Source organism: Stegostoma tigrinum, chromosome 3 (genome assembly GCF_030684315.1).
Source record: "Stegostoma tigrinum isolate sSteTig4 chromosome 3, sSteTig4.hap1, whole genome shotgun sequence".
NCBI classification, from domain to species: domain Eukaryota; kingdom Metazoa; phylum Chordata; class Chondrichthyes; order Orectolobiformes; family Stegostomatidae; genus Stegostoma; species Stegostoma tigrinum.
The window spans coordinates 104,474,013-104,499,658 of NC_081356.1; the positions used below are offsets into that span (position 1 = coordinate 104,474,013).

At 41.8% G+C, this 25,646-nt stretch overlaps 1 protein-coding gene across 3 annotated transcripts in view; it reads right to left on the reverse strand.

The window, feature by feature from the left end:
* The window catches only part of gfm2 (GTP dependent ribosome recycling factor mitochondrial 2), a 62,779-nt gene that overhangs the window by 3,002 nt on the left and 34,131 nt on the right, over positions 1 to 25,646 (reverse strand). For all 3 annotated transcript variants that reach the window (XM_048526949.2, XM_048526948.2, XM_048526950.2), the window contains 9 exons: positions 22,227 to 22,307; positions 16,462 to 16,610; positions 13,458 to 13,598; positions 8,845 to 8,944; positions 7,546 to 7,726; positions 7,326 to 7,402; positions 6,634 to 6,772; positions 5,735 to 5,920; positions 5,492 to 5,607 (listed from right to left, as the gene is read on the reverse strand). In XM_048526949.2, coding sequence (XP_048382906.1) covers positions 5,492 to 5,607; positions 5,735 to 5,920; positions 6,634 to 6,772; positions 7,326 to 7,402; positions 7,546 to 7,726; positions 8,845 to 8,944; positions 13,458 to 13,598; positions 16,462 to 16,610; positions 22,227 to 22,307 — 1,170 coding nt within the window. The remainder of the gene's footprint in view (positions 1 to 5,491; positions 5,608 to 5,734; positions 5,921 to 6,633; positions 6,773 to 7,325; positions 7,403 to 7,545; positions 7,727 to 8,844; positions 8,945 to 13,457; positions 13,599 to 16,461; positions 16,611 to 22,226; positions 22,308 to 25,646) is intronic.

Sequence of the window (25,646 nt, forward strand, 5' to 3'; positions counted from 1 at the left end):
AACTTTTTCATGGATTATCTTCCACTTTAATGTTAATGCCCTAGTTTATCCCCACATCCCTTGATATCTTTAACATCTGGAAATCTATCCATCTCAACCTCAAGTATATTCAGTCAACAATCCTGCACAGCCCTCTGGAGAACAGCCCCAAAGAATCACCAATCTGAGTGAAGAAATTCCTCCTCATTTCAGCCATAAATAACCTTACATCTTATTCCAAGCAGATCTATCCTGGTTCTAGACTTCCCAGTAAGGGAAGACATCCTTTCTGCATTCTGTGGAGCACTGAAAGAATTTTGCAAGCTTCAATGAGATAACAACTAAAACCCTGAGATTTGTACAAAGGCAGTTTAGGTACAAAGGTGTGGTTGTTAATGGTGAGGGAAGGCACGAAAGGAAACTAGAGACAAAAGAATAGAGTTTGGAGGCCAAATGCAAAATTAAATGAAACACTTAGGGCAATGGGTATTCATGATATAAGTCAAGGGTTATAATTTTAAATTTTAGGAGGACCAAAAGTCATAGTAATAAGGTCAGATATGATGAGTGAGCAGATTTTAGTCAGGATAATTTAGGAGTTAGAGTTGAAATAAAATTGTAATTAAGTACATATAAAATAAAATTTGGACTTATTCATTGTTATCATAATTTATAGCCAGATTAAAACTTACTTTGTGGGACTGTAAATTTATTTAGCGGATGACGTTAGAAGCTCATGCTGTTTGTTAGATTTGCCTGTTTCGATTTCTAATCTGTTGTGCAGCATGAAGCACCAAGTCTGAGTTGATAGAGATGATGTAAAACCGAAACAGGGCAAGCAACTATATATCTCCTTAAGCAATTGGACTGAGAAATTAGTTAACAGCATAGGACCTAGCAGTAAACGTAAATTTGAGGCTGTGAATTCAATGTCCACATCAAAGATAGAAAAGAACTGGCATCGGAGAGAAAAGTTGGATTGACAGAGAAAAAGACATAAAAGAAGTTAACATTTTAAATACTTTTTTAAACTCTGGCTACAATTACAGACTCCAGATGTGTTACCGAGAGACGGTTTGACAGAATTTACCACATTATTAAAAATACACTTAGAGAGAAAAGAAATTTTAACTTTGTGCGCTGAACTTAGTTTGCAAAGCTAAACCACAGGAACCTCACACCATTCAATACATGGCCTTGATGAAGCAGATAGCAAAGTGTTGCTTTTGTAAAGCTAACAATGGACCAGTGATAATCAGTAATCTTTAGATATTTGAGCTGAACTATGCATTGGCCCTTGTTCAAAGCTTCTGTACCATTTATAGATAAGTAACAACGAGCCCCATTTGCCTCCATTTCTTTCACCCAAATTTTGAATCCTTGGAGTACTGTTTTCTTATTATCACTAACAGAATGAATGAGTAGTGAAATTACAAATCTATATTTAGATTTCCAAATACCTAAATAGAAATACATAGATATATTGAGTGTTTCTAGATTCTGTTGACTACTTTAAAATCATATTTAAAACTAGTGATTGCAAGATATTTTGCTAACCATCAATCTCCTTCATTCAGGAAACCAGAAATACCTAGGCCTTGTAAGCACTTATAAGATAAAGTAAAATTAATGCCGGTATTACTGAAGAAATCCCTTGGTGCTGATATCCTTGAATATATTTGTTAAACTAATTATTTCTTTAAAAAATCAACAATAATAGTAATCTGTGTCCGAGATAGAGGGCAGCACGGTGGCTCAGTGGTTAGCCCTGCATCTCACAGCGCTAGGGACCTGGGTTCAATTCCACCCTTGGCCAACTGTCTATGTGGAGTTTGCACCTTCTCCCCATGTCGGCGTGGGTTTCCTTCCATAGTCCAAAGATGTGCAGGGTAGGTGGACTGGCCATGCTAAATTGCCCATTGTGCCAGGGATGTTTAGATTAGATGGGGTTAGACATGGGAAAATGCAGGGGTAGGGGGAATGGGTCTCGGTGGGATGCTCTTTAGAGGGATGGTGTGGACTATTTGGGCCAAACGGCCTGTTTCCACACTGTAAGGGATTCTATGATCCATAATGGATTGAAATATTGAAAACAAATTCCTGGATTTCAGTACATCTAGAAAAGCTCTTCACAAGCTTCCCTCTTCCACCAATATATTTTTAGGTCTTTTTCCCCTTTTTTTTGTCCCTGTATGTGTCAGAAATGTATCCGTGATACACAGGTAAATTCACTAATGACAGACACCCATTTCATTCTTCAAATGTAGGCAACAAAATTTATAACCAGCATTTGCTTATCTTCAGTTATCTTCCAAATCATCTGGGGTGTGGGCATCATGCTTGAACTGGTGCAAGTGGTTTAGTACAATGAAAGACTTGACGGACAACTTCTGAGGGTAAGTGTTGGTATGAAACTTAGCCCCAGGTCAGATTGGGTCATGTCAGCAAGTTCCCTTCTTTAAAGATTTGGGTTTTCAATACAGTCTTAAAAATTTCACAGGTGCTGTTGCTTATACCAGCTTTTAAAATCAAGAATGAAGTCACAGCCCAACTTTGCCTTGAATAGGATCCTCTGCTGAGACTATGGGATCAGTGAATTTATCCTATTATGTCTTTGTTGGCTTTTTGATTGATTACTTGCTTTGGCTCTTTGAAAATGAGCTTCTAAATTAAACAAATGGTCTACTTCCACACAGGAAGCAGAGGCTTGTTTACTTACTTTTACACATACCAAAGAAAAATGGATAGACATGGTTGGGCCAAATAAGATGGAGTCTTTGTATGTAGGTCAAAAAAAAGGACAAATATAATTTTGGTTAATATCAGGTTTCAAGTTCCTATCTACAATTAAGGCTTCATAAAAACTGCAATTTCTAAAACTCCCTTTTATCAGTGCAATACAGTCTCAACATACTGACTCACAAAGCAACAGGATGTGGGGTTTACTACTGAGGAATTGGTCAGAAAAAGCAAGGTTGCCTTGCAGGTTATTCCTTTCCTGTTGCCTCTTTACAGGTGATTTCACATTGGTAATGGAAATCATCTAGCTGCAAGCTGCCTGCAAGAAGAAAATGTCTCTTTTAAAGGAGGAAACACATTTTTTTTAGCCTTGTCTGTTAATACTTCTTGAGTGATGCAACATTCTCCAAGGGGAAGCAGATACATGACTGTTGCCATTATATACAGTTAAGTGCTGCTGTCACAGTTTGTGAAAATGATTTCGCAATGGTACTGTAAACAGTAACACTGAAACATGAGCTTGGGTAATTTTTCCTCAACAAGTAAATTACCACACTATTTCCCAATATGGATCCAGTTGTCAGGTTTTAGTTGAACTCAATGGAAGTGTATGTTCTCATTGAATTTTCTGTTGTCATATTGTTAGCAAAGCTCCAAACAAAGATATGAATGCACAGTACAGACTAGTGGAAATGGAAAATTCAACACAATGCACTCACATACTTTGCAGTATGTGGTGTTGCTCGCTACACTTCTCACGAGGAGCCCAAGTCTGTTTGTACACCAGAGAAGGATTCCAACCCCTACTTCTCAGCTGTCTAAACACTACGCTCTTTAAACAATTTGGAGTACAGTGGATACAGGAAAGATTGTGGCTAGTGGATACCTTCAAGTTGTAGCATTGAAAACCTGTTCTGGAGGTGGGCATTCACTTAACCAAACCACTCCAGTTTGGAAATCAGGCTAGCATCTAGCCAATATGTGGAAAATTCTCCAGTTATGACTCATCCAAAAACATTGCTTAAATAAACCATTGTCCTATCAGTTTTTCAGAAAAAAACCTTTTCTGCACTATATCAGAGATAATGGGAACTGCAGATGTTGGAGAATCAGAGATAACAAAGCGTAGAGCTGGATGAACACAGCTGGCCAAGCAGCATCTGAGAAGCACAAGGGTCAGCTTTTATGCTCCTAAGATGCTGCTTGGCCTGCTGTGTTCATCCAGCTCTACACTTTGATTAAGTGCATTTGCATTGCCAGTTTTATTATCAACTTCATTCACAATTTCTCTTATAATAAAGCTGTCAGTATCAACCTACCAGAGGAGCATGGATAATTTTCACATATGGGCTGAAATGTAATAGGCAACTCAGGGGTGAGAAATGACGATCACTCATAAAGGAAAGGCTATCGAACTCCCCCTACGTTCAACAGCTCAATTACTAGTAAGTTTCTCATTACCATGGAGGTGACAAGTGACTGCGGTAGTGGCTGCGGGGGTAGGAATCAGGAACAAACTGGGTACTCTGCAATGAATGTTTCATCTTGTGACTCTCAAAACCTTTCCACCATATAAAAGGCGTGAAGTCAGGAATGTAACAATGACTTAGTGGTCACTCAAATGCACGACTGATAAAACAAGAAGCTTGACACCAACCTGAACCAAACATTTCACGTTACCATATTGCCACTCAAGTGAACTGACATCACCTTCACCAAAAGTGGTTGTAAGTTACAGTCTATAGGATGAATGGTAACAACTCACCAAGCTTAAATAGCACCTCTCTTCCTTAAGGCCACCACCACCACCCGTAAAGGCGAATGGCAGCAATGGGATCACAATTATAAAGTCAGAGGCAAACAGCACAGGAACAGACCCCTCAGTCTATGCCAACCATAATCCCAAAGTAAGCTATTCCCATCAGCCTGTGCTTGGCCGCTACCCCTCCAAACTTTTCTTATATGTACTTAACCAAATGTCTTTTAAATATTGTAACTGTGCCTTCATCCGTCACTTCTCTGGAAGTTCATTCCACACACAAACCACTCTTAAAAAAAATTGCCTTTCATGTTTCTTTTAAATCTTTCTCCTCTCACATTGAAAATATGCCCCATAGTCTTAAAATCCCCCATCCTATGGAAAAGACCTTATCTACACCCCACATGATTTTATAAGCCTCTACAAAGTCACCCCTCAACCTGTTATGCTCCACTGAAAGAAGTCGCAGTCTCTCCACTTAACTTAGTTCCGTGTTTCCAAAATCACAAAAGCCTTCTGATTATGCCATCTGTTCTCCACCATAAACTCTCTCAATTTCAATCTTACTTTCCTGTTCAATGTACCCATTCATTTTCCTCTTTAATGTACTTTGAGATGCCCTTCGGAACATGAGAAGCACTGAAAACTCTGTTTACTGCACCACCGTTTGTCATTCTCTCCCAGATTCAGCAGAGATTACTCAATAAATTTCCAGTAAAACATCAACAGTTCAAAGCAGATTCAGCAAGTGTTCATGGAGCATCACACTACTATTTGTTCAATACTATAGCCATGCACCAAGACTACCACTAGCACAAACAGTTTATATAACATATGCTGGAACACATCCAAGGCAACAATATAATTTCAATCAAGTGGTATTTATATGTCTCCCTTCCAGAATATCGTGTTCTCCGAACAGCTCAATTAGATTATTAACCTGTAGACTAATGCAGCTATTTGACACTGTCTGCAGAAACAAGTGTGTTACAGCAATATTTCCCAAGGCCTTACCTTTTGCACACTCCGGGACACACAGGCAGAAATCATTGCCAAAGATGATCCAGGATGTACACTTAGAGACTGTAGTGCAACCACCACATCCTGAACAGGGAATCTTAGTAGGGGACCTACACAAGAAAGAGATAAATACATTTGCATGTCATCTGCATCAGGCTTCACGATCGGTGAATGTGTTGGTAATCTATGCAAGTAAATTTAAAAAAAAGAAAAGAAATGATTACATTTCAACATTACCTTGCAGGCATGAAGTTTTAATTCCATTTTCTACAGCATGCAGTGTTTCTTTAGAAAATTGCTCCATTATCGGATCAGAAATCTCAATTAGGGGCAATAACATTGTTCCTTCTCCAAACCATGGATGGACTGAAATTTCAGCTGTTACCACGTTACGTTTCTCCCCTACTGTTCTGTCCAGTGTATCTAAAGAAAGAAATGACTTGCATTTAGCATTCATATAGTTCTCAGATGTGGTATGTTATTCAAATATTGGAAGTAAAATTTTAAGTCGGTTTCTCTCTCCACTTATGCTGCCAGGCCTGCCAAGTTCCTCCAGCACTTTGTTTTTATTTCAAATTTCTATCATCTGCTTTTGCTTTTATATTGTACTGAAGTGTCAGTCTGAATTACATGCTCAAATTTCTGCAGTGCTGCTTGAACAGCCATTCTTCTACACTATTTTGACTGAAATTTGTTGTGATTTCACTCGACTTTTTGAGATTGTTGTGACAACTGTACCAAAGATGAAGATTGGAAGTGGAATGACATTCCAAAGCCAGATCAATTTCCATTTTGTGCCAGCTCCACAGCCAAGTCCAGTTGGCTGTAAAATGGAATTAACTGCAGCACATTTAATCAAACTCCTTAAATTCCTCTCTGCCAGGAGCAATGCTATGTGCTAGAAACAAGTAGATGTCCTTTGTAGTTACTGTGATTAAGGTGCCCCTGATAGGAAATCACTGCGTAATGTGTTAGTACCTTACTGAGCAATTACAACTTACGTGCCTATTTCTGGGCAGATGCATGGCCAAATAGCCTGCCTTTGCCCAATGTCATGTTCTGTGTAAAACTTCTCATTTAGGCAATTTCTTTAAAAAACAAAAATAGACAGAACTTACAGTGCATTAAGAGCTTACCACTTGAACTTGCAGATTGTGTTATAGTTTCTCTGTAGGCTACCTGGAGAGGCCCAAGATATGCATCAATTCCATACTCTCTCTTAATTCGATCATGGATTATCTCAATGTGCAGCTCCCCCATTCCACATAAGATAGTCTATCAAAGCAGTAGATCATAGTCAACGGATGTTAAAAGGGCAAATGGAGTTAATGTAATTGAACAGCAGTAGAGGTGGAGGGTTAAATGACTTATTCGTGTTTCTATACTCTTATAATTAATTATGTTTTGTACTTGTAATATGAATCATAAGATTGTTCACCAGTGTTCTGTGCATTCGTTCGTCTAGACAACATTTTTAATTTTACAATATACTATAAATGATTTTGTACACTAATCTATCCACTATCATCCCCACAAAAGTAGAAACAGAGTGATAAAGAATGCACTCATGTGCCAAATTGCTATATCGTGGATTGATTGCAAGTTTCTCAAAAGGAAATGGTTCTCAGGTAGACGGGGAAATTCAGTCTATCATGAATCTTTTCATACCATCACATTGCCAGTTTAAATAGGGTGTAATCTGGGTTCAGCATAAGGTAGTACACAATTTCAACAATGTACCATACTTATATTGTAGTTGGAATTGCAGTCTGACATCTAATTGGGTACCTGAAAATGTATGACTACTGAGTACGAGGTTATACATCACCTGCCCAGAATCCGGGTCAATCTTTACTTTCAAACTGGGATCTTCCCGCTGGAGACAGACAAGAGCATGGTCCAAATCTATTTATAAAAAGTATTTTTTGTGCATCAATTTCAAACTGAAAACAATATATTTATAACTGTGTAAATATTAGCCATGCAGCGAACAATACAAGAAATTCAATCTCATTACTTGAATTATTATGAAATACATTGCAATGTACCTGGTTGTTTCGCCATAGATGGTGGTTCAATTGTGCAAAAGAAAACTGGCTCTGGAATCTCAACAGTAGCCAACACTGGATCATCCTGTTCCATGGCATTTTTCCCAGATTCCTTCCCTGCTCGACGAGCTGCAGCTGCTGCTGCTGATTTTGATGAAACTATTGTGTCACCAGTTGCAGCCTGAGAGCAAGAAAAGTATATCAAATGTTTACATTGTGCGATTTCCACTTGTGCCTCATAAGATTTCACATCGACTCCAGTTTTGCAACAGCTCCCCAATATCAACAGCAATCACTCATACATCACTTGGAATTCAACTTTTTTTGTCAATGATTGGAACAAGGCTATAATGAAGGCAGGAGTTCAATGATTCTGATAGAGCTCAAGGTGTGTGTCAGTGAACAGGTTATTGCAAAATAAATGTTGCTTGATATCACTGCTGATGTCACCTTCCATCAAAAGTTACTGGGAAAATCATGGACATCTGGGAAAACATGCACATGACTGCTTGCTGATTCTGATTTCTCACTCAAAAGAAAATCAATGATAAAACCCAAAAACTGGCTAATGCGGTTTCACTAAAGTTCTGGAATCAGTTAAAACCAGAGACTGGAGACCCTGTGGAAATGACATCCTGTATGTGTAGCTTTCCTCTCTCCACTTCAATATTTCTGTAGACAAAAAAGCAACTCAGTGTTCATTTCACTTCTGAAACTTTTGTGACCCATTGACCAAACACAAGACAGAATTCAAGCCAAGGTCTAGGGTGAAGTTTTAGGGTGAAGCTCTTTAACACTGGAAGAAGAGTTGTACCAAAAAACATAGTCTAACAACATATTGTTTTAGCAAATATTATTATTCAGCCAATTCTGAGCCTTGCTAACAATTTGCTGTGGTTTGTATTACTTTTCCTCTGGTTCAATGAGTGGAATAGATTTTTTAAAAAATTCACAGGACGTATTATCCTTCTATAATTGCCCTCAAGAAAGAGTACTGAGTTGCCTTCTTGAACCCCTGCAGTTCATGTGGTGTAGGAACACTGACAATGCTGTTATGGAGGGATCTCTGGGTTACTATTCCAAGTCAGGGGTGTATGTGATGTGGAGGGTGATTTAATCAATCAATAATAGATATATCAATACTTCTGCTTGCGAATAATTAGGATTATTCCATGGCACAACATCGTGGGCCGAAGGGCCTGTACTGTGCTGTACTTTTCTATGTAAGACGCCATTGACTTAAATCCTGTGAAGTAAAATGTTTCAAGAAAATGTGAACATATAGTCCAATGCTCTCACTTGTTTAAGCCCCACAGTTAAAGCAATGTTTCCAGCCTGTAGTGCAGGGATCTCAATTTGCTGGTCAGCAAATGGCAATAAAAGACGACTCATTCGTTCTCTGTCAAAAGAACAGAATATTTTTGGTTAAAAAAATGCTGGTTTTTCACTAAGCATGTTAGTATTTTCAAATTTTAAAAAGTCATTAATGGACCAAAATAATATTATTTCATGGTTGTAAATATGATTGATATACAACGCTCCATGTGCAATTTAATATGCAGAGCTTTCTCATGCTTGTTCTCCCCATCTAACTAGATCTATCCTCACAATGACTGAGGTCTCCAGCAACCCCTCCACCTGAGATGGCAACTGAAACGACGGGGCTCTCACAGCAGACTGCAATCCATAACCAGAACATCAGTCTCCTCTCCCAGTCCTATTAAAAAAAACCAGCAGACCCTCTACACTGAACTGCCATTTTCGAGCCATGATCTGTTGCTGCAGAAATTCCAGAGGCACCGACCACAATCATTGGCAGAAGTGCGGGGGAGGGGGGGGGGGGAGGGGGGGGAGCAGGTGAGGAAATGCCAGAGAGGAGGAAGGGGAGTAAAGCCAATGGCCTTGCAGCCAGTTGCAAGTGGCAACCTCACCAAGATGAACTTGCAGTAAGTTAGAAAGAGGGTTGCAGCCCTGCAAAACACTTCCAGCATGCTGGTGTTAGTCATGGATGGACTCACTGGCATTTCCTCCCTCCCTCCCTCTGTCACTGAAGGTGACTTGTGCCACTGGAGTTTCTGCGGCATATGTTGGCTTACAAATGGTGGTCTAATGTAGAGAAGCCGCTTGAATTTTCCGGATGGGTGGAGAAGACTGATGTTCTGGCTGTGGATTGCAGTCTGCTGCAAGGGTTGTGTAGTCTCATTTTGCTGGTCAGCAAATGGTAATAAAAGATGACATTCATTCTTCCAAATGAACAAAATATATTTGGTTAAAAAAAACTGCAAGTTTTTCCCAAAGCATTTTGTACTTTCAAATAAAAGAATGTCACTAATGGACCAAAATAAAATTTACTTGCATGAAATAATATGATTGGTATACAAAGCTCCATGTGCAACTTAATATACAGTGCTTTCTCATATTTGTTCTCCCCATCTGGCTAGATATATCCTCATAGTGACCGAACTTGGGTGGAGGGATTGCTGCAGAGCTCAGTCATTGTCAGGGTGGTGGCTGTCAACCATGACACAGCTAGAGACAAGTAATGGCCCCAGCACAGCCTGGTACCCAATGTGCTAAGATCCCCTAGTGCTGACCCCAGGCAGTGGCACACTTGGCGCGACAAGCAGAGGGTAGAAGTGCAACCGAAATGTTGGTCTTTTCTTTTAGATCGGTATTTTTAAGTATATTTCACTCTAACAATTGTTCCATTTACCAATATAGGAACTTAATCATTTAAAGTATTGTCTTTTCACTTACAAGTTATAAAATTTTACATGATTTCATGTTAACGAAGGCCTTATGAAACTTAACCAAAGATTTTAACATCAAAATTAAAGCTTCACTTAAAGTTGTGATTTACTCCCAAATTTAAGTGATGACATTCTGTAGGTTAACAGTTCAATTACATTTCTATTTAGTACCATTAAAAAAAAAATTTGCATAGTTTCGTCTCAGTTATGTTTATTTTTAAATTCAGTCAGGGCATGTAGGCTTCATTGGGTGGGTCAACATTTATTGCTTCTGCCTTTATATCTTGTGAAGGCAGTTGCAAGTTGTCTTCTTGAGGTATTGTATGCCATGTGTGATGCACAGAATTACTTTCAGGCATTACGGCAAGTTTCCTACAAGTGGTGACCTCAATACTAGCTACTGCTGCTAGAGATTTTATTTGGATCAATCTGGGCTTGTGCCAGATTGGGAACTTCATTCCAAAGAGTCAGTGGCAGCACAGGTTTAAACTGCTACTCAGATCAGAACCTTACACAGACTATAACTTTAGTTTCTGAAAGTGACTAAAATCTCAGTCTCAGAAGGAAATTTTGGCATAGGTCATTCATATTGAAAGACAATTTTGCTACTGAAATTAGTTTACTGTTGATCTCTCTCTCTCTTGATGCTAACTAATTGGACTTCACTTTTCCATGTACTTAGTATGTTTCATATAGCTCTTTCATATAATGTGCCATCACAGCTAAATAGCTTCCTATGAGTTATGAATTTTCTAAGTTCCTGTGCACTGAACCTGTGCTCTAAGTTTTTTCCCTGTTCAGGGGAAGTGAGCTTCGCTGACAGGGTCAGCATTTAGTGCCCATTCCTAGTTTCCCTCAATAAGGTGGTGGTGAGCTGGCTTTGGCATCCACAATGCCAATGGAGAGTGGGGCCATTGGGGATGGTGGTGGTGGTGAAGACAGCAAGAGAGAGACAGAAAGGAACAGAAAGAAAGGAGGACAGCAAGAGAGAAAGGAATTCAGCAAGAAAGAAAGGATGACAGCACGACAGCAAGGAAGAGAGCGAGAGAGCGAGAAAGGGGGACAGCAAGAGAGAAAGAAAGGAAGGCAGCGAGACAGAAAGGAGGGGAGCAGAAACGAAGAGAACGAGAGAGGAAGACGGGCAGGATGGGTGAGAGAGAGACAGACAAAGGAAGGAAGACACAGAGTGAAAGGTAGAGAGAGAAAGTATGAGAGAAAGAAAGAGTGTGTGTGTGTGCGTGCGTGCGTGTGAGAGTGAGTGAGTGAGTGAGTGAGTGAGTGAGAGAGAGAGAGAGAGAGAGAGAGAGAGAGAGAGAGAGAGAGAGAGAGAAAAGGGGTAGCGAATGGTGAGTCACTTGGATGGGAAATTTCAGGTAGAGGTGGTCCTGTGTATCTGCCGCCCTTATGTGCTTTGTAAGCAGCCATGGTGAAACTAAAATTTTGAAATGCCTGAAACCATTCCCCACCATTGTACCCAGTGTGGCTTCCTCTACATTGGGGAAACCAAGCGGAGGCTTGGGGACCGCTTTGCAGTACACCTCCGTTTGGTTCACAATAAACAACTGCACCTCCCAGTCGCAAACCATTTTAACTCCCCCTCCCATTCTTTAGACGACATGTCCATCATGGGCCTCCTATGGTGCCACAATGATGACACCTGAAGGTTGCAGGAGCAGCAACTCATATTCCGCTTGGGAACCCTGCAGCCCAATGGTCTCAATGTGGACTTCACCAGTTTCAAAATCTCCCCTCCCCCCACTGCATCACAAAACCAGCCCAGCTCGTCCCCTCCCCCCACTGCATCACAAAACCAGCCCAGCTCGTCCCCTCCACCCACTGCATCCCAAAACCAGCCTAGCCTGTCTCTGCCTCCCTAACCTGTTCTTCCTCTCACCCACCCCTCCCTCCCACCCCAAGCCGCACCTCCATTTCCTACCTACTACCTCATCCCACCTCCTTGACCTGTCCGTCTTGCCCGGACTGACCTATCCCCTCCCTACCTCCCCACCTATACTTCCTCTCCACCTATCTTCTTTTCTCTCCATCTTCGGTCCGCCTCCCCCTCTCTCCCTATTTATTCCAGAACCCTCTCCCCATCCTCCTCTCTGAAGAAGGGTCTCGGCCCGAAACGTCAGCTTTTGTGCTCCTAAGATGCTGCTTGGCCTGCTGTGTTCAACAGCTTCACACTTTGTTATCCCAGCATAAATAGTTAGGTGGAGATATTGGCACAGTGGCAGCATCATTCAAATACTAAACCAAAGGCCCACGCTAATTAAGATAATAAAATGTGAGGCTGGATGAACACAGCAGGCCAAGCAGCATCTCAGGAGCACAAAAGCTGACGTTTTGGGCCTAGACCCTTCATCAGAGAGGGGGATGGGGTGAGGGTTCTGGAATAAATAGGGAGAGAGGGGGAGGCGGACCGAAGATGGAGAGAAAAGAAGATAGGTGGAGAGAGTATAGGTGGGGAGGTAGAGAGGGGATAGGTCAGTCCAGGGAAGACAGACAGGTCAAGGAGGTGGGATGAGGTTGGTAGGTAGATGGGGGTGCGGCTTGGGGTGGGAGGAAGGGATGGGTGAGAGGAAGAACAGGTTAGGGAGGCAGAGACAGGTTGGACTGGTTTTGGGATGCAGTGGGTGGAGGGGAAGAGCTGGGCTGGTTGTGTGGTGCAGTGGGGGGAGGGGACGAACCAGGCTAATGTTCTGAGTATATGGGTTCAACTCTCATGGTGGCATTTAAATTCAAGTAATTGAACTGGAATTGACAGCTTTTCTCAGAATGGAGACCTTGAAAGTACCTTTGATTTTTGTAAACAGAAAGCATATAATTCACTAATGTCATTAGGAAAGGAAATCCCTCATCCTTTCCTTAGCTGGCATACATATAACTCCAGATCTACAGTAATGTAGTTGATTGTTAACTACACAGTCAAATGGTCTCACAAGCCATTCTGTTCAACAGCAATTAGGGATGGCCAAAAGATGCTGGTCTGACAGTGATGCCAATGTTCATTAGAGAAATAAATTAAAATAATACACATACTTTAAAACAATGCCTGAGATCTTGTTTTGCAAAATGATTGTTTTCTTTTGTTCAGAAAATTCATTCATCCATTGGACTGTATGGAATCCTTTACTTTCTAACATCAAGGTAAATACTCACATGCAGTTTTTATTGATATTGTAAACAGCTGATTGAGGTTTCATTGTACCAGAGTAGATTCGGACAAACACTAAAGGCCCACGCTGTTTATCATGAACAACTTTAAAAGCAAGGGCACACAGGTCATCCTCATAACAACGTCTGAAAACACAATGGGGAGAATGTGAGCTTGAGAAAAACATGTTCTAGTTTTTAAAATATAATCAAATGTACTTCACAGGTATTATTTAATGAGATAAATCATCTGCGACAAGAAAAACTGCAATGTTGAATCCTATATACAATTTACTTAATCACAACTTTTTTGTCTTGTCCAAAATGCATGACTATATGGTATCAACTGTCAGACTATTTATGGACTATAAGTTAAAAGATGGAACTTAGAAATACAGCATTATCCTCTAAACAGTACTCTAAAATAAACACCTTTCCTTCAAAGATCCACATAAGTGTCACAGTGCAGAAGGAGGCCATCCAATCCATCATGTCTGCACCAGCTTTCTACACAAGAATTAAGACTCGGTACCATTCTCTTGTCTCTCCTCATTCCCTCCATTCTGTTTCTATTTGAATAATCAGCTCAAACCCTCTTTAATACCTCAATTAAGCCTTCCTGCACCATTCATCAAGGCAGTACATTCTAAACCTGAACTAGTCATGCAAAAACATTTTTTCCTCACAGTCCATTTGCTCTTTCGTTTTTGCAAATGCATTTAAACCCAGGCCCTCTCACACTTGACACTTTTACAAGCAGGAATTGTTTCTCCTCCAATACTACCAAATTTTTCGTGATCTTGAAAACTTGTGCCAGGTTCTCCTCTTAACCAGCTTCTCTCCAAGGAGAAAAGTCCCAACCTCTCTTAAGCTATCCTCTTAACAGATGTTTCTCATCCCCGAAACTACTCTTGTAAATCTCTTCAGCATGATATTCAATGCATTCACGTTGCTCCTTTGTGTATAGAATTCAAAACTGAATATAATAAATTATCCTATAAGTTCAACATAACCTTCTTGCTCATGCCCCATGCCCCTATTAATAAAGCCCAACTTAATTTATGCTTTATTAACTGTTTTCTCACTTGCCACCTTCAAATGACCTGTGCACATATACACTCAGGTCCCTCCACTCCTGCAGTTCCTTTAAACTTGTACTTTATTTTTAAAGCATGGTCTATCTATGTACTTTTTGAAGAAATGCATCACTTTACACTTCTCTGTAGGGAACTTCATCCGCCCACTTCATCTTGTCTATGTCCTTTGAAGTTCTAAACTAATCTCCTGATAGTTCACAATGCTTTCAAGATTTTTTAAATCCAAAAACTTTCAAAATGTCCTCCATACATGAAAATCATTTACATCAAGGAAAGCAAGGGTCACAATACCAACTCCTGGGTAAGCCCACTACAAACCTTTCTCCAGCCCGAAAATATCCATTGATCATTACTCTGTTTTCTATCACCTATCCAACTTTGTATTGATGTAGCTACTGTATCTTTTAATTCATGTGTTATAACTTTCCTCACCAATTTATTGTGTGGCAGGGTATCGAAAGTATAAAGGCTCATGTATACGACATCAACAGCACTGCCTTCACAATAGTCTCCGTTACATCTTCAAAAACTCCAGTATTTCAGTTAAACAGAATTTCTCTTTAGCAATCTATGCTGACTCTTCTTAATCAATCCACCTTTTTCCACATGACTCCTAATTCTATCCTGAATAATAGTTTGTAGAAGTTGCCCCACCACTCTAGAGAAACTGACTAGTCTGTAATTGCCAGGCTTATCCTTACAAATGTTTTTGAACAAGAGTTATGATGTTTGCAATTCTCCAGTCTTCTGACACCTCCCTTGAGTCTAAGGAAGGCTGAAAGATTTTGGTCATTTCTGTATAAATTTCTACCCTCATTCTTTTCAATATCATTGGATGCATCTAATCTAGTCTTGGTGCTTTATTAACTTTAAGTGCCAGTAACGTATCTAACAGCAAGCCCTTCTAGTTACAGTATTTCCTTCTCTGTCACTACATTCTTGACAAATACACGCAGTGTATTCATTTAACAAATTAGCATGCTCCTACGTCCATGAGACCTTTTTAGTCTCTAATCAACTACTCTTTTAGTATGTATATGCCTTTCACTGATGTCATCTTCTTTCTTTTTCCTTCAGAAAGAAATAAACTTCCCTTACACCCAATGTGAGGGTGCAGCTCACCCCAGACTATTCAGACCTCAGGCTGAATCAGGCTATTGTTAACCTCACCACAGCACATGGAGAATCTGCACTCCAAACTCCATTGCCTCTGCACCACAATGCCTGCCTACTTTCGCCTTCCTATCTCCTCCTGCCGTCACTATCTGCTACTAAAATCCTTAGCTGTGTTTTTGTAGACTTGGTTATTCCAATGTTGTTCTGGTTGGCCTGGAACTTTTCCTCCTAATTTCAACTCACCTAAACCTCTAACCATATCCTATCTTGCAGCAGCACCTGCTTACCCATAACCCTGGATGTTTTTAATTAACCTGTTCAGATTACTCTGGAGCAGGTGGGACTTGAACCCACACTTTCTGGGTTAGGATTAGGGACACTACCATTGCAAACAAGAGCCCTCACCCTGATCCCTCCAACCTGCAATGACTTCTGTTCCATTTCCACTAGTAGAAAATTTTCATTCATGAGTTTAATTTAGAAATCTGGAATTTAGAAATCATGGTTTTGCACTCCCCTATCTCTGAAACCTCCACCAGCCTTACATCCTTCTAGAAGCTCTGGGCTCCCCATCCCCAACACTGGTAGCTACTTCAACACCTTTGGTTTATAATTGGCTTGATATTGTACTGTACCTTCTTCTTCTTCTGCAAGACTCTCGAAGTCTACTTCTTTCACGGAGACTTTAGTCAGCCTGATGTAATAATACTTGCTTTTATGACTCGGAGTCAAATGTTTGGTTTGAATATTCTCCATTGAGCTGTAAATAGGATCATTACTGAAACCCAAATACTCACATATAGTCGAGCTTGCACTCATTCGGAGCTGGCAGATATTTTGTGATGGCATCCATTAACAGCTGCACACCCTTATTCTTCAATGCACTTCCACACAAAACTGGCATTGCTGTTTGTGCTAATGTGATTCGGCGGATTGCTGCATTCAACTGTATTTAAAATATCAGGGGCAGCTTAACTGTTTTTTTTAAGTAAGATATTTTATAGAGTCAGACAACACAGAAATAGACCCTTCAATCCAACTAGTTCATGCCAAACATAATCCCACCAGCCTACCCCAGCCCATATCCCGCCAAACTTTTCCTATTCATATATCCATCCCAATGTCTTATAAATTTTGTAGTTGTACCTGCATCCATCACTTCATCAGGAAATTCATTCCACATGCGAACCATCCTGTGTGTAAAATATTTGCCTTGATGTCTTTTATCAAATCTCCCTCCTCTCACCTTAAAATGTGGCTGCTAAATCTTGAAACTCCCCATCTTATGGGAAGGACAAGTACCATCAACTCTATCTATACCTCATTATTTTATAAACTTCTATCAGGTCACCACTCAACCTCTACAGTCTGGTGAAAAAAGTCTCAACATATCCAGCATTCCTTTATAACTCAAACTTTCCATACCTGACAACATCCTGGTAAATCTCTTCTGAAACTTCTCCAACTTGATAATATCCTTCCAATAACTGGGTGACCAGAACTGGACACAGTATTTCAGAAGAGGCCAATGTCCTGTACATTCTCAACATTACCTCCCAACTCCTATATTCAAAGGACTGAGCAATGAAGGCAAGCACATCAAACATCTTTTTAACCATGAGATAACAAGATCTGCAGATGCTGGAGTCAGAGTCAACACAGTGTGAAGCTGGAGGAACACAGCAGGTCAGGCAGCATTAGAGGAGTAGGAAAATTGACATTTCAGGTCAGGACCCTTCATCAGGACTGGAGAGGGAGAAGGAATCGATTCACAGGGCACCTGTGCTCTGTACATTTTAATCAACATCACCTTCCGGTTGATAACCATTTTAATTACCCCTCCTACTCCCATGGCGATCTGTCCATCCTGGGCCTCCTCCACTGCCACAATGACACCACACACCTCATATTCCATCTTGTGAGCCTACAGATCAAAGGCCTGAATGTAGAATTCACCAGTTTCAAAATGTCCCCAACTCAGGACTCATCCCATGTCCAACCTTCCCTCATCTCTGCCTCCTTGACCTGACTCAATTCGTCCATCTTCTTCTCCACCTAACTGTCCAACCCTTCCCACTGACCACTCCCCACTACCACTTGGAGCATCCATTTATTGCCATCTCACCTTCTCCAAGCCCCATCATCCTCTTTTTATTTATTTCCCAGATCCTAACCCCCTCTCCAGTCCTGATGAAGGGTCCTGACCCGAAATGTCAACTCTCCTGCTCCTCCGATGCTGCCTGACCTGCTGTGTTCCTCCAGCTCCATACTCTATTGACACCTGTCTATACATGACGCAAACTTTAAAGAATTATGTAGTGCACTCCTAGGTCCATCTGTTTTACAACACCACCCAAGGTCCTACTATTAATTGTGTAAGCCCTAGTGTTGTTTGTTGTACCAAAATGCAATACCTCACATTTATCCAGAGTGAACTCCATCTGCCATGTTTCAGCCCATTAACATATTTGATCAAGATCCGTTTGTAATCTTAGATAACCTTCTTCACAGTCAACAATGCTACCTATTTTGGCGTCATCAGCAAACTTAATAACAATGCCTTCTATATTCTCATCCAAGTCATTTATATAAATGACAAATAAAAGAGGATCCAGAACCGATCCCTGTGCAACACCGCTGGTCACAGGCCTCCAAAAATAACCCTCCACTGTCACTCTCTGACCCTTGCAGATAAGCCAATTATGTATCCAATTGGCAAGCTCACCCTAAATCCCACGTGACCTAACTTTGACAACGTTCCATATAGGCTTCACTAAAATCCAAATAAACGAGGTCTGCCATCACCAACCCTTTTGGTAACTTTCTCAAAAACTTGCAATCAAGTTCATGAGACACAATTTTCCCTCGCACAAAACCATGCTGACTATCCCTAATCAATTTTCGCCGAAATGTCCATAAATCCTATCTTTTGTAATCACCTCCAACAATCAACTTACAACCGAAGGCAGACTCACGGGCACTGTCGTTCCCCCAGTTTCTCCTTTCTTAAACAAAGGTACATTAGCCACCCTCCAGTCATCAGGCACCTCAACCACAGTTACAGATGATGCAGATATTTCTGCTAGCGGTGTCATAACTTCCTCCCTTACCTCCCAAAACATTCTGGGGTACCCCATTTGAACAGGTCCCAGAAATTTATTCAACTTTATATTCTCCAAGACTTCCCCAACTTCCTCTTCTGTAATGCAAACTGTTTTCAAAACATCAAAGTTTATTTCTCTGCATTCTCCAGACCCCACTTCTTTCTCCACAGTAAAAAGAGATGCAAAATATTCATTTGGTATCTCTTCATGAGGTTCAACACAAAGATCTTTAAGAACCCCATCACTCTCTCTAGTTACCCTCTTGCTCTTAATGTACTTATAGGATCCCTTTGGATTATCCTTAACCTTATCTACGAACGTTATCTCATAAGCCCTCTTAGTCTTCCTAAATTCTCTGTTAAGAATGCCTCTACAATCTTTACATTGATTAAGAGATTCAATTGAATCAAGTTGTCTATATTTTAAAAAAAGATTTTCTTTTATTCTTGATGAGAGCCTCAATATCTTTATTCATTCATTGCTCCTTAATCTTACCAGCCTTACCCTTCCACTCTAACAGAACAAAATAACTTTTAACCTTCATCATCACACTCTGAATGCCTCCCACTTTTTGGACGTCCTTTTACCTGTGAACAGACCACTCCAATCAACTTTTGAAAGTTCTTCCTCATGCCATTAAAATTTGCCTTAATTCAATTAAAAACTTTAACTTTTATGGAAGGTTTATCCTTTTCCATAACTATTTTGAAACTAATACAATTAGGATTGCTAGATCCAAAGTGTCCCCCCAAATTTTACTTCAGTCATCTGTCCTGCCTTATTACCCAAAAGGTCTAGTTTTGCTCTTTTTCTAGCAGCACCCACGTTTTGATAAAGAAAATTTCCTTGAGTACATTTAACAAATTCTTCACCATCCAAACTTTAACACTACGGTAGTCCCAATCAATGTTTGGAAAATTAAAATCCTCCATTATTACAACTTCATTATGCTTACATTTATGAGATCTCCCTGCAAATTTGTTTCTCAATTTCTCTTACTGTCTTTCCTTTCTTATTTGAAATTTATACTCATATGTTCACTGGACGATTTTTCACAAATATCTTCCCTAGTTCCAGCAGTAATGTATTCCTTAATCCAAAACCCTACTTCCCCCACTCCTTCCTTGCATCCTTTTCTATCCTTCCTATAGCATCTACAACCGGAAAAACTGAGCTGCCAGTCTTGTCCATCTTTCAGCCAAGTCCCAATCCCATGTTCTTACATATGCCCTGAGTTCATCAGCCTTACTTGTAAGGCCCCTTACATTGAAATAAATGCAATTTAGTGCTTCAGAGTCACTACAAAGTCCTGGTAAGATTAAGGAACAATGGATGAATAAAGATATTGAAGTTCTAATCAAGAATAAAAGAAAATCTTTTTTTAAATATAGACAATTATCAGACAATTGGGAGTTAGAGGTGGAAGACTTCAGATGTAATCTAGAACAAAGATCTGGAGCACAAAAGCTGACGTTTTGGGCCGAGACCCTTCATCAGAAATGGGGGATGGGGAGAGGATTCTGAAATAAATAGGGAGAGAGGGGGAGGTGGACCGAAGATGGATAGAGGAGGAAGATAGATGGAGAGGAGAGTATGGGTGAGGAGGTAGGGAGGGGATAGGTCAGTCTGGGGAGGACAGACAGGTCAAGGGGGCGGGATGAGGTTAGTAGGTAGGAAGTAGAGTTGCAGCTTGAGGTTGGAGGAGGGGATAGGTGAGAGGAAGCACAGGTTAGGGAGGTGGGGATGAGCTGGGCTGATTTTGGGATGCAGTGGGGGGAGGGGAGATTCTGAGCTGGTGAAATCCACATTGATACCATTGGGCTGCAGGGTTTCCAAGCGGAATATGAGTTGCTGTTCCTGCAACCTATTGGTGGCATCATTATGGCACTGCAGGTGGCCCAGGATGGACATGTCGTCTAAGGAATGGGAGGGGGAGTTGAAATGGTTCGCGACTGGGAGGTGCAGTTGTTTATTGCAAACTGAGCGCAGGTGTTCTACAAAGTGGTGCCCAAGCCACTGTTTGGTTTCCCCAATGTTGAGGGAGCCACACCGAGTACAGCGGATACAGTACACCACATTGGCGGATGTGCAGGTGAACATCTGCTTGACGTGGAAAGTCATCTTGGGCCCTGAAATGGGGGTGAGCGAGGAGGTGTGGGGGGCTGGTGTAGCACTTTCTGCGGTTGCAGGGGCAAGTGCCAGGGTGGTGGGGTGAGGGGGGAAGTGTGGAGCGGACAAGGGAGTCCCGGAGAGAGTGGTGTGTCCGGAAGGCAGACAAGGGTGGGGTTGGAAAAACGTCTTTAGTGATGGGGTCAGATTGTAGATGGTGGAAGTGTTGGAGGATGATGCATTGAATCTGGAGTTTGGTTGGGTGGTATGTGAGGACTAGGGGGATTCTCTTTTGGCAGTTATTGTGGGTATGGGGTATGAGGGATGAGGTGTGAGAAATGCGGGAGACATGGTCAAGGGTGTTCTCGACCACTGTGGGGGGGGGGGGCAGTTGCGGTCCTTGAGGAATAAGGACATCTGGGATGTACGGGAGTGGAATGCCTCATCCTGGGAGCAGATGCGGCGGAGGCGAAGGAATTGGGAATAGGGGATGGAATTTTTGCTGGAAGGTGGGTGGGAGGTGGTGTATTCCAGGTAGCTGAGGGAGTTGGTCGACTTGAAATGGACATCGGTGTGTAGGTGGTTGCCTGAGATGGAGGCAGAAAGGTCCAGGAAGGTGAGGGATGTATTGGAGATGGTCCAGGTAAACCGGAGGTTGGAGTGAAAGGTCTTGGTGAAATGGATGAACTGTTCGAGCTCCTCTTGGGAGCATGCGGCGGCGCCGATACAGTCACTGATATGCTTTGGGGTTTCCATCAGCATGTGATGTGTTGGTGATATGATATATTAAGGGCCACTTTAAGGGGAAGCAGTAACATAGTGGTAATGTAATCCAGAATTCCAGCGTCTGAGATATGGGTTAAAATTTGAATTCAACAAAAATTTGCAATTACAACCTAGTCTAATTGTGAATATATAACCACTGTCAAATTTGCTAAAAACCAATGTGGCTCATTAACTTCTTTTAGGAAGAAGTCGGCTGACCATATTTGATCTGGCGTACACATGATTCCAAACCCACATTAACTCAACTGCCCTCACAGCAAGTCACTCAGTTCCAGGGCAATTAGGGATAGGCAATAAATCAGGCTGATCCTACATCCCGTAAATTAATAATAGCAATAAAGAGAGGCTGAGAGTCTCCAGTCGCTTGCAGATAGCAGGGCACACTTTGACCTGGCTGTAAAATCCATTTTATAATTTAAATATTACAAAAGCAGTACAGAGTGTGCCTCTTGCATAGTCTAGTTTCCTGGCCTGTAATTCAGCCAGATCAGAAACCACTGGGTAAAATCCTGCTCATTGAAAGGTAAAGATCACAGTATTCAAAAGAAAATTACAGAACTCACTTTTGCAGCAGGTACTGCATCTGGCTCTTCACTTAACTCTTCAAGAACCAATTCAGCAAATTCATCATCCAAATCTGCTACCTGCATTGAAACAATCACTGAAAAATCAATGTCATTCTAATGCCTACATAACATTTAGGATATGGCCCACAGGAACCTGCATGACTTTTCTTTTAAATTCTCAAAGCAGATAAGAACAATTCTACTGTTAAATCTGTAACCTGGTTGTTGTAGAAGCAGTGAAAGGACGATTTTGTGATAACCTGACCTTGGCAACTATTTTGCTGCATTTATGTTGTTATTGTTAGACAAACAGAAACCTACTTTATGCAAAATTTGTTAGATGAAATAGTTACACAGATAAAGTGCCAGAAGTATTGATCATTAAAGTTTTTTGTTTTGTCCGAAAGTAGACAAAGGGTATCACACCAATAAGACAGTGTAACAAGCTGATGGAGGCAGCAGACTGAATTAGGCAATAGTCAGTCCAGCAGTTATCAACTCCTGTCAGGTGATGTAAACATCAATCATCTCCAGAAGCCCTGCCCAAGATTGGCAGTGTCAGCAGAAGCACTGTCACAGGAAATTCAATATCAATGGACTCAGTGCCTCATAGCCAACCTGATGACACTCACCTGATGTATCCTCTTTAGCCACAGGCGAGGTTCCAGAAGACTGGAGAATAATCAATGCTTTTCCTTTGTTTAAGAAGGGCAACAGGAATAATTTAGGGAGAGTCAGCATGGCTTTATGTGGGGCATGTCTTGTCTCACAAATTTGATTGAGTTTTTTGAAGAAGTGATGAAGAGGATTGGTGAGGGTAGGACAATGGATGTTGTCTCCATCGACTTTCCTAAAGCATTTGACAAGGTTGTTAATGCTAAGCTGCTCCAGAAGATTAAGTCACATGGGATCCACAGTTAGTTGGCAAATTGGATACAAAACTGGCTTGATTGGAGAAGGGAGAGGGCAGTTGTAGAGAGCTGTTTTTCTGACTGGTGTTCCAAAAGGATCAGTGCTGGGACCTCTATTGTTTGTAATATACATTTGAATGAAACAGTAGGTGGTCTGATTACTATGTTTGCAGACACTATGAAAATTAGTGGAGTTGTGGATAAGGAGGAAAGTTGTCAAAGGATACAGCAGGTATAGATCAATTTGAAAGTTGGCAGAGAAATGACAGATGGAGATTGATCTGAACAAGTGTGAGGTGAGGCATTTTGGGAAGTCAGACATAAGAGGAAAGCATACGGTAAAAGGCAGGACCCTCATAAGCATTGATACACAGAGGATAATTGGATAAGGTGGTGTTATGTTTATCCTCACCAGTCATGGCATTGAGTAAAGAAATGGCAAGTCACTAAAATTTGAGTTAGGCCACATCGGGAGTACATTTGAGAACATTACCAGTCACGATACTATTGTAAGGGTGTGGAGGCTTTGGAGATTGGGCAAAAGGTTTACCAGGACATTGCCTGGATTGGAGTGGTATTAGCTACAAGGAGAGGCTCGACAAACCCGCACTTCACTAGAGCATCAGTCTCTGAAAGAGAACCTGATGCAAATTCAAAAAATGACATGAGGCAAGGATAGGGTGGATAGTTGGAATCTTTTTCCCAGGTTGGAAATGTCAAATTTAGGAAGACATAAGTTTAAGGTGAGAGGGTAAAAGTCTAAAGGAAACGTACAAGGAAAGTGGATAGAGATAACAAGGTGTCAAGCTGGATGAACACAGCAGGCCAAGCAGCATCAGAGGAGCAGGAAAGCTAACGTTTCGGGTTGGACCCTTCTTCAGAAATGAGGGAAGGGTAGGGGATTCTGAAATAAATAGAGGGAGAGGGGGAGGCAGATGGAAGATGGATAAAGGAGCAGATAGGTGGAGAGGAGATGGACAGGTCAAGGAGGCGGGATGGAGCCAGTAAAAGTGAGTGTGGATGGGGAGTTAGGACGGGGGTTGGTCAGTCAAGTGAAGGCGGACAGGTCAAGGAGACGGGGATGAGGTTGGTAGGTAGAAGGTGGGGGTTGAAGTGGGAGGAGCAGATAGGTGGGAGAAAGGACTGACAGGTTAGGGAGGTGGGGACGAGCTGGGCTGGTTTTGAAATGTGGTCGGGGCTGGGGAGATTGTTAAGCTTGTGAAGTCCACACTGATACATTGGGCTGCAGGGTTTCCAAGTGAAATATGAGGTGCTGTTCCTGCAACTTTCAGGTAGCATCGTTGCGGCACTGGAGGAAGCTCAGAATGGACACGTCGTCCAAGGAGCTAGAGGGGGAGTTGAAGTGGCTCGCAACTGGGAGGTGCAGTCATTTGTCATGAACTGAGCGTAGGTGTTCCAAAAAGCAGTCTCCAAGCGTCCACTTGGTTTCCCTGATGTAGAGGAGGCCACATCGGGAACAGCGGATACAATATACCACAGGTGAACATCTGTTTAATGTGGAAGGTTTTCTTGGGGCCTGGGATGGGGGTGAGGGAGGAGGTGTGGGGAGCGGTGTAGGGAAAAGTGCCGGGTCGTGGGGCTAGTGGGGAATGTGGAGCGAATAAGCAAGTCACGGAGAGACCGGTCCCTCCGTAAGGCAGACAAGGGTGGAGAGGGAAAAATGTCCTTGGTAGTGTGGTCAGATTGCAGGTGACAAACGATGATGCGTTGGATCCACTGCAGCCCAATGTATCAAAGTGGACTTCACAAGCTTCAAAGTCTCCCCACCCCTGACCGTATCCCAGAACCAGCCCAGCTCGTCCCGGCCTCCTTAACCCGTCTGTCCTTTCTCCCACCTATCAGCTCCTCTCACCTCAACCCCATCCCTACCTCCTACCTACCAGCCTCATGAAGACAAGGTGGATTCTGTTTTTGTTGTTATTGTGGGGAGGGGGTGCAAGGGATGAGTTGCGGGAAACGGACAGATGCCGTCGAGGGCGTTTAAGACCACTGTGGAGGGGAAGTTGCAGTCCTTGAAAAACGAGTACATCTGGGATGCCCGGGAGTGGAATGTCTCATCTCGGGAGCAGATGCGGCGAAAGCGAAGGAATTGGGAATAGGGGATGGCATTTTTGCAGAAAGGTGGGTGAGAGGAGGTGTATTCTAACGTTAGGCTTGAAATAGATAGCGGTTTCCAGGTGGTTGCCAGAGATGGAAACAGAGGTCCAGAGACAGAGATATCGGAAATGGTCCAGGTGAACTTAAGGTTGGGGTGGAAGGTGTTAGTGAAGTGAATGAACTGTTCAAGCTCCTCGTGGGAGCACGAGGCGGCGCCGGTACAGTCATCGATATAACAGAGGTGGTGGTGGGAGATAGGGCCAGTGTAGCTTCAGAAGAGGGATTGCTCCATCTATCCTACAAAGAGACAGACATAGCTTGGGCCCATCTGGGTACCCATGGCCACCCCGTTTGTCTGTAGGAAGTGGGAGGAATTGAAGGAAAAGTT